Genomic DNA, 8,544 nt, shown 5'->3' with positions numbered 1-8,544 from the left:
AAGAGACCAAACTAAAGAAAGTGTTTTGTGTATATTCAGTCCGATCAAAAGTACAATATACAAGGAGTATTTATGCTAAATGAATCAAAGTAATAAAGGCATAGAATCCTATAATTAATATACAGATATACTATATAAATATAAACGATACTAATTGATCTAAATTGATTCTAATGATTCTCTAACATCCCTCCTCAAACTAAAGTGGGAGTTAAGGATACCAGCTTGAGTTTGGATAACAAAGTCCAGAAACGAGTCGGATGATGAGCTTTCGTGAAGATATAAGCAGTCTGATCCAGTGTTCCAACAGCAATGAGACGAACATCATTAATAAGAATACGTTGCCGAACAAAGTTACAATCAATTTTAATGTGTTTGGTGCGTTCATGAAACACATCATTATGTGCAATCTGAATAGCACTGCGATTATCACAAAAAACATCAGTAGGAGACGATTGAGGAGCACCCAGATATTCGAGAAGCCAACGAACTGAGATAACCTCAGCAGTGGTGTCAGCGAGGACACGGTATTCAGCTTCTGTGCTTGAGCGAGCAGTGAATGTTTGCTTCTTAGCACCCAAGAAATGAGAGCGTTGCCAAGAAACAAACAGTAACCAGTAGTAGAACGACGATCAGTGGGATCACCAGCCCAATCAGCATCGGAGTAAGCCTGAAGAGACAAAGAGGAATGGGCAGAAAAATAAAGGCCATGAAATAGAGTGCCTTTGATGTAGTGAAGAATGCGAAGAACTGCCGCATAGTAAGTAGTACGAGGAGCTGACAAGAACGGGCTAAATACATGAACCGGATAGGCGATGTCTGGTCGGGTGACAATCAAGTAGACGAGACCCTCAACTAACTGTCGATAGAGAGTCGGATTATCCAAAACAGTGCCATCCATAGGGGTAAATCGAACATTAGGCTCAAGAGGAGTAGACTCAATACGACTATCTGTAATCTCAGTGCGAGCAAGAAGATCTGAAGCATACTTAGCCTGAGATAGATAGATGCCATCATCGGTGGAGATGACCTCGAGACCAAGAAAATAGCTGAGAGAACCAAGATCTTTCATCTCAAAGGTACGGTGAAGTGAGGTCTTGAGATCAGAGATACCATCAACATCATCTCCAGTAATGATCATGTCATCAACATACAAAAGTAGAAGAACAACTCCACGTTCGCTTTTACGAATGAAGAGGGCATTCTCATGAAGGCTAGAACTAAAACCAAAACTGCATATGGTAGTGCTGAACTTGTCAAACCATTCACGAGGAGCTTGCTTAAGTCCATAAAATGCCTTGCGAAGGAGACAAACCTTACTAGCAGGACAAGGATATCCCGGAGGTGGTTTCATATAGACTCTCTATTTCAAATCCCCATTAAGAAATGCATTCTTCACATCCATCTGACTGAGAAACTATTTTTTAACCGCGGCAATGGCAAGAAGAGCTCTAACAGACATAAGTCGAGTGACAGGAGCAAAAGTCTCTTTATAATCAATACCATACTCTTGCGTACAACCTTGAGCAACCAGGCAGGCCTTATAACGGTCAATAGAGCCATCAGAGCGAGTCTTGATCTTTTATACCCATCTACTGCCCACAACTTCCTGATCAGAAGGAGGATCAACCGAATTCCAAGTGTGTGCATTTTCAAGTGCCTGTATTTCTTCCTGCATTGTTTGTTGCCAATTTGGATTTGTGGAGGCTTCTCTGAATGACTTAGGTTCATGTTGATGAAGGATAGTAGAAAAACAATGATAATCAAGAAGATGAGGAGGAGGATTCCTTACCCTAGAAGAATGAACAGGAGGATGAGGCATGACGGTAGGGGCAGGATCATCGTCCGGTCTGGAATCATCGGAAGATGGAAAAAGCAGAAGAACAGGAGGCTGTGGAGAGTCACTCGAGATAGAATCTGTAGAATCATCACTAGAAAAAAGATCAACATTGGGGTTAGTAAACAAAGGTGACTGAGTAGTAGGAATTGACTCAAAGGATGAAAACCAAGAAAACATGTGATGCTCCCAGAAGACAACATGACGAGATATACGAATACGTTTAGAGAGAGGATCCCAACAACGATAACCCTTGTGTTCAGTGCCATAACCAAGGAAACAACATATACAAGCCCGAGGTTCAAGTTTACTATATTCATGAGGCTGAAGAAGAACAAAACATACACAACCGAAAACTCGAAGAGAACTATAATCTGGGGAGGTATGATAAAGACGCTCAAAGGGAATAACATTACCAAGAACAGAAGAAGGGAGTTTATTGATAACATGAACAAAAGTAAGAACAGCTTCACCCAAGTACGCTCAAGACACGAAGAAGAAAAGAGCATTGCACGGACGGAGTCAAGAATGTGACGGTATTTGCGTTCAGTTCTACCATTTTGTTGAGACATACTAGGACAACAAAACTCAGACAAAGTACCCTGTTTTGCAAGAAAGGTTAAGAGTTTGGAATCACGGTATTCCATAGCATTATCACGTCGAAAAACCTTAATGACCTTGGAAAACTGAGTTTTAATCATAGTAGCAAAGTTGATATAGATATGAGGTAACTCATGGCGATTAGTCATCAAATAAACCCAAGTAAAACGGGACTAATCAATAAAAACGACAAAGTATCGAGCTCCGCCCATAGAGGCAGTGGGAGCGGGGTCCCAAACATCAGAGTGAATGAGATCAAAAGGAGAGCAACCAAGAGAGAATTATTATGAAAAGATAGAGCAGGTTGTTTGGCAGATTGGCAAGAAATGCAATCAAAAGATTCATTTGGAACCTGACCTAAAACACCCTGAGACACAAGAGGACGCAGTTTTCCTAAGGAGGTGTAGGCAAGACGTTGATGCCATAAGTGAAGGGTAGAGGGAGAAGAAGCATCACAGAGATTTAGTACATGAGGAATATGAAGATTCTCGAGTTCAAACAACCTTCCGACCTTACGTTCAGTCCCAGTGATTTGTCCCGTCCGAGGATCGTTTACACAACAACCAAAAACGAAAAAAGTGACTTCAAAACCCAGACCAACAAGTTGACCAACAGAAATAAGATTAAAATTTAATTTGGGAATATAATAAGTATCAGGAAGATTAAGAGTTGACTGAGATATAGAACCCTTGTGTGTTGCGTGCAAGAGGGAGCCATTTGCAGTATTGACAGAAGGTCCATTTGTAGTGGTAGATAAGGACGAGAAAATATTACGCAACTGAGACATGTGATTAAATCAACCCGAGACAAAGTACCATTTAGAATTACCTGGAGGGGTAAAAAAAGCAACAGGGGTATTACCAGAAACAGAGAGAAGACGCTGAAGAAGAGATGCAATATCAGATAGAGAGACAGGAGACGGGTTGAGTGGATCAGGACGTGATGGGTGAGTAGGGCAGGCAGTAATTAAATGTCCCAAGAGCTTGCAGTAACGACAGAACAGCTGTGAAGTGGTGACCGGACTTCTGGCGGCGCGTGAGGGCGCATCCGACGGCGGTAGGCGGCGAGGTCGGCGGCGTTTGAAAGCTTGCAACGAGTAGAAGACGAAGGTGACGGCGGTGACGAAGAAAGGCGTCGGAAAGAAGTCGAAAACGGAGGACAAAGTTCTGCCGGTGAAACAAGATAACGGAGGTAGAAACTAATTGTTTCTGAAAAAAAAAATAACCTAAACTCTTGATACCATGTTAGAAATAAGAGACCAAACTAAAGAAAGTGTTTTGTGTATATTCAGTCCGATCAAAAGTACAATATACAAGGGGTATTTATAAGTGCTAAATGAATCAAAGTAATAAAGGCATAGAATCCTATAATTAATATACAGATATGCTATATAAATATAAACGATACTAATTGATCTAAATTGATTCTAATGATTCTCTAACAAGAACAGTGAAAATTAGGGCAACACATTCAAATTATATTCATATTACAAAACCCCCCAATCATGCATAGTTATGCAAGCAGAATTATCTTAGATGGAAAAAAGATCGTGACGATGGAGGAGACCCAGAACGAAGGAGGCACGCGGGGAGCTACGGGTCGTCGATGGAGTTGCGCGTCACGGATGGAGAAGTTCTTCATGAGAAAAGAGGGAGCTCATCGAATAAGGTGTGTAGTGCGGGAGAAGACGAACATGGTGATTAGGGGAGGCGTTGCAGATCTGAGTTTTTAGTTTTTACAGAAGAAAGATTTTCTTTAATTACGTGGAGGAGAGTTAACTAGTTAAAATATGTGTTTAAAAGAATATTTAGGATTTTATTTAGAATGTGTTAATGTTAAGAAATTTTAAATTTTAATTTGGTTATTCTGATTTTTTAGATTTGTTTCTAAATTAGAAAAGAATAATAAAGGATAATATTCTTATTTAGATGTATTTATTTTAGCTTTTTTAAATTAGTGTTAAAAAGATATTGAATAAAGGATAATATTTAGTTTTTTCCAAAGTTAATATATTAGTTCGCTTATCGTTCAAGCCATTATCCATTATTAGTAACTTAGTTATAACACTATCTAACAAATTTTCTATATCGTGTTGAGTTGGGAGCTTGCTTTCTGGATTGTTTAGCAATTGAATTGATTTAACACGATAAGATAGACTTCATTTCCAAGTCAAGCTAGAGATCGCGAATATAAAAACCCGTGTATAAAATGTTGTACGTAATAATTAATTTTGTGTGTGTGTGTGTGTCATATATATATATTTGAGTTATAATAATAAAAAATAATAAGAATATATCATGTGATTATCTGGATTGGTAGAAATGCAATGATGTTCAAACATAAAAAGATTTTAGAAGGTAACATTGCTGGTGCAAGAGTACTTGTGATATGTATTATTGTGGAACAAGTCATATAAAAATGATTAGATGATTGAATTTTTTTTTTTTTTTTACTTTTTATTGAATTGTAAATTTAATTAGTATTATATGTACCTCATTCAACCATGCTGCACTGTATTGATGTTGAGTTCTTTTACCAAACAAAAAATAATATATACCATTGTGATTATTTGCCAACACTTCGGCGGCATTCAACTTGGACACAACATGTACATATAGCTGATAAATAAAAGCTTTGACAATTCAGAACTAGCACATGTTTAACAGGCTGTGTCTAATAAGGTGCCGGTTTTATTTGATTGGATTATATGCTGTGTGCATGCATAATATATATGGTTGGGATTTGGGAATGGAAGTGGTTGATGAGTAGGAAGCTGAAAGTTGCTATATTTGACTAAGGCAGTTGCATTGCCGTATGGTGCATAAGTTGGACTTATTATTTTTGGGCTTAGTGTTTGTGGATACTAAACAAAACTGGATTTTGTGTTACATTAAGCTTGAAATGTAAATGTAAGCGTTAGGTTTATTTGGTCAAATATCACCACATACCAGTCACGGTCCCTGTCCTTGTCGTTGAAGTATTTTTATGAAATTGAAGGCACGCGCCCCACATACACACTCGTCGTTTTCATGCAATCAACCCTACGTAATGGTGCCTTTACTACTACTGTTCCTATGCATACACTATGTTTGACGTTTCATAACAGTGCACATGCTATGCTACCATAAACCTCTAGCTAGCTACTACTTCATTTCCAATTTGTACCCATAATCATCATTTTTGCAAATTTAATTATTCTAATTCTGTGTTAATTAGGTTGTATCAGGTTTACTCTTTTATTGTGGTTGGTCATCATCAATGGGCATATGAAGACAAATTAACATACACCTTTCTCCACAGTTTCTTGCGCGAAAGCAGGGTTGCGCAGTTTTGCCGAGATAAGTTTTTAATTATATCTACAGGGAAGAATATTAATATATAATATACCACATTACTTGTTTCTTTTTTTGGGACGGGATACTACAACTACACAGTACACAGTACTTGTTCAAAAGAAATAAATAGTTCTGCAGCTAGTCCATTATGGCAATTGGAAGGGGGCAAAAAAATGTGCTCCTACCCTATATTATGCTTTCGGTGCCATTATGACTCTATATGATATAATGAGTCATCATTTTTCCTTTTAATTCGTACTAACTTTAATTTAATGCTCAAGAGGCTTAGTACCATATCAAGACTGGAGAGACCTTTTAAAAATGGAAGTTTGAAATACAAGTCTATTCTTCGGAATACAAATTGTGTTGGAGAACATGATTTCAGGGTCTTTGAGTAAGAGAGATCCCATAATACAATATTGATATTGATATGGAATACGTAAAAGCAAGAAATCTCAACCATTTTTAACTCTGAAGTTGTCACTGTTAAATAGCATGCATATATATATCCTATCCAATCCAATCCGGTGGCGGGTGTAATCAGTTGCAGGTTGAAGGTTGTCTCTGTCCACGCTTGGACTCCCCAATCTTCCGGATGATGTAATCATCCCGACCGATCGAACCCTTTACTGGGCCCACATTCGCACTCACACTCCTCCCAACCGAAAACAACCAAATTAATCAAATCAACTTAATCACAAATTATAGCTGCTTGCTGTGGTGGTCCCCTCCACCCCCACCCCACGTTCTTTCCCTCATCATACCACCCAAACACCGCTCCCCCGCACGTGTCTCATCTCACCCATTCATCCCACTAACCCAACCATCCAACGGCCCTCATCTCCTCCCCCGCCTCGTCCCCACTCGCTCTTTGACCAAAGACCAAACCAAATATTTTTATTTTTTAGGAAACAAAAGATTACTTACTTATAAAATACAATACCATACCATATGCCCGAGCAAGCAACGAATATTATTCACCTCATAAAAAAAAGCTAAACAAAGAAACAAAAAAATTCAAAGCTAAAAAGTGATCATCTGACGTCACCGTACCTTTGACTCGCACTCGCTCTCTCACATCTTTAAACACCCCTTTCTCTTGTCAGCACCACCTCTTACCACTCTCTCTCTCTCTCTCTCTCTGTTTCCGTTCAGCATACTTCACAGCCTACGTTATTTCTATTTCTCTCGCTCAACTCAAGAGTGTGGCGGTGAACCATGGTGAGAGACGATCTATACATAACGGTTCCGAGCTTCTTCCGGTGCCCTATATCACTGGACGTCATGAAGTCCCCCGTCAGCCTCTGCACCGGCGTTACCTACGACCGCTCCAGCATCCAGCGCTGGCTCGACAACGGCAACAACACCTGCCCCGCCACCATGCAGGTCCTACATACCAAGGAATTCGTTCCCAACCGCACCCTGCAGAGGCTCATCCAGATCTGGTCCGAATCCCTCCGCAACTCTCCTGACTCACCCGACCCTGCCGACTCTCTCCTTTCCAAAGACCAGGTCCTAGCCGCCTTCGCCCACTTGCAGTCCCGCCCCCTCGACCGCCTCGAATCGCTCGCCAAAATCCTCAGTTTCGCGCGAGATTCTGAGGAAAACCGCAAGTATCTTGCGAGAATAGAAGCGTTCCTGCCTGCGCTGGTCGGTTTCCTCCTCAATGTTGACGACGATTTTCAGTTCCTTGAGCAGGTTGTTATGGCGTTGAATCTGATTCTGGATAAAATCGAAGACCGCGAGGCCTTGAAAACCTTGATGCTCAAGAACCAGAGCAGCAGCTGCTTGGATTCTCTGCTCCTCGTTCTGCAACGAGGAAGCACCGATTCGAAGATCTCGTCGGCTAGGGTTTTGCAATCACTCGCCATGGATACGGAATCAAAGCTCTTGATAGGGGAAAAGAAAGGCCTAATTTCCCAAGTGCTCAGGCTAACCGCGCCGGACAAAGATCCAGCGGTGATCGAGAACGCCTTGTCGTGCCTGGTGGCAATCTCCACGGCAAAACGGAATAAGTTTATGCTGGTGCATCTTGGAGCAGTGAAAGCGTTCTCGAAGCTTCTAACGGAATCGAGCGTGAGCGCCTCGGTTGCGGAGAAGGTGCTGAAGCTTCTGGAAACGGTGTCGTCAACGAAGGAAGGGAGAACGGAGATATGCGAGGACAGCACGTGCGTGGCGGCGATACTGAGCAAGGTTCTGAAGGTTTCGAGCGCGGCGACGGAACACGCCGTGACGACTCTGTGGAGCGTGTGCTATCTGTTTCGTGACCAGAAGGCGCAAGAAGCGGTTACGAAGGCTAACGGCTTAACGAAGATTCTGTTACTGATGCAGAGCAATTGTTCGCCTCCTGTGCGCCAAATGTCCGCAGATTTGCTTAAGATTTTTAGAGTAAATTCCAAATCGTGTCTTTCTTGTTATGACACCAAAACTACCCATATCATGCCCTTTTGATGGACAAGAAACAATGAAAAAAAGAAATTGTAAATCACAGGAAATTTTGTTAGTGAATAGAGAAACATGCAAAATGAAAATTCATCTTCAGTTTTTCTCTTTATTTTCTCTTTTCTGGTTCCGTTTCCATAGAAAAATTTAATTACTGTAACACGTTAGCTGCGTCTTGTTCATGTGAAATTCGTTGATTCCTTACAAGTTAGCTGGGATAGTTTGGGTTATGTTAGGGTTGAAAGTGGGTAAACAGAACAAAAATGTCACTGCATCTGAGAGATTATGTATACTTTTTTTACACTTGGTGGATGGTCCACTACACTATGG

The 8,544-nt window shown here is 40.7% G+C and overlaps 1 protein-coding gene across 1 annotated transcript; it reads left to right on the top strand.

Annotated features, from left to right (window-relative positions):
* The first annotated feature begins 6,721 nt into the window (after positions 1-6,721).
* Positions 6,722-8,325, top strand: LOC107630977 (U-box domain-containing protein 28). Its single transcript, XM_016334273.3, has one exon. The coding sequence runs from the start codon at positions 6,991-6,993 to the stop codon at positions 8,221-8,223; it is 1,233 nt and encodes a 410-aa protein (XP_016189759.1). The 5' UTR covers positions 6,722-6,990; the 3' UTR covers positions 8,224-8,325.
* The last annotated feature ends 219 nt before the right edge of the window (positions 8,326-8,544 follow it).

The sequence above is a fragment of the Arachis ipaensis genome, chromosome B3, assembly GCF_059453495.1.
Source record: "Arachis ipaensis isolate K30076 ecotype BB chromosome B3, ASM5945349v1, whole genome shotgun sequence".
Taxonomy (NCBI): Eukaryota; Viridiplantae; Streptophyta; class Magnoliopsida; order Fabales; family Fabaceae; genus Arachis; species Arachis ipaensis.
Note: the sequence above shows the minus strand (reverse complement) of the source record. Positions and strands in the feature narration are given on the sequence as shown.

What these genes read in the sequence shown, in the direction of transcription:
- LOC107630977 (XM_016334273.3), top strand. Translation starts at nt 6,991, where the DNA reads ATGGTGAGAGACGATCTATACATAACGGTTCCGAGCTTCTTCCGGTGC.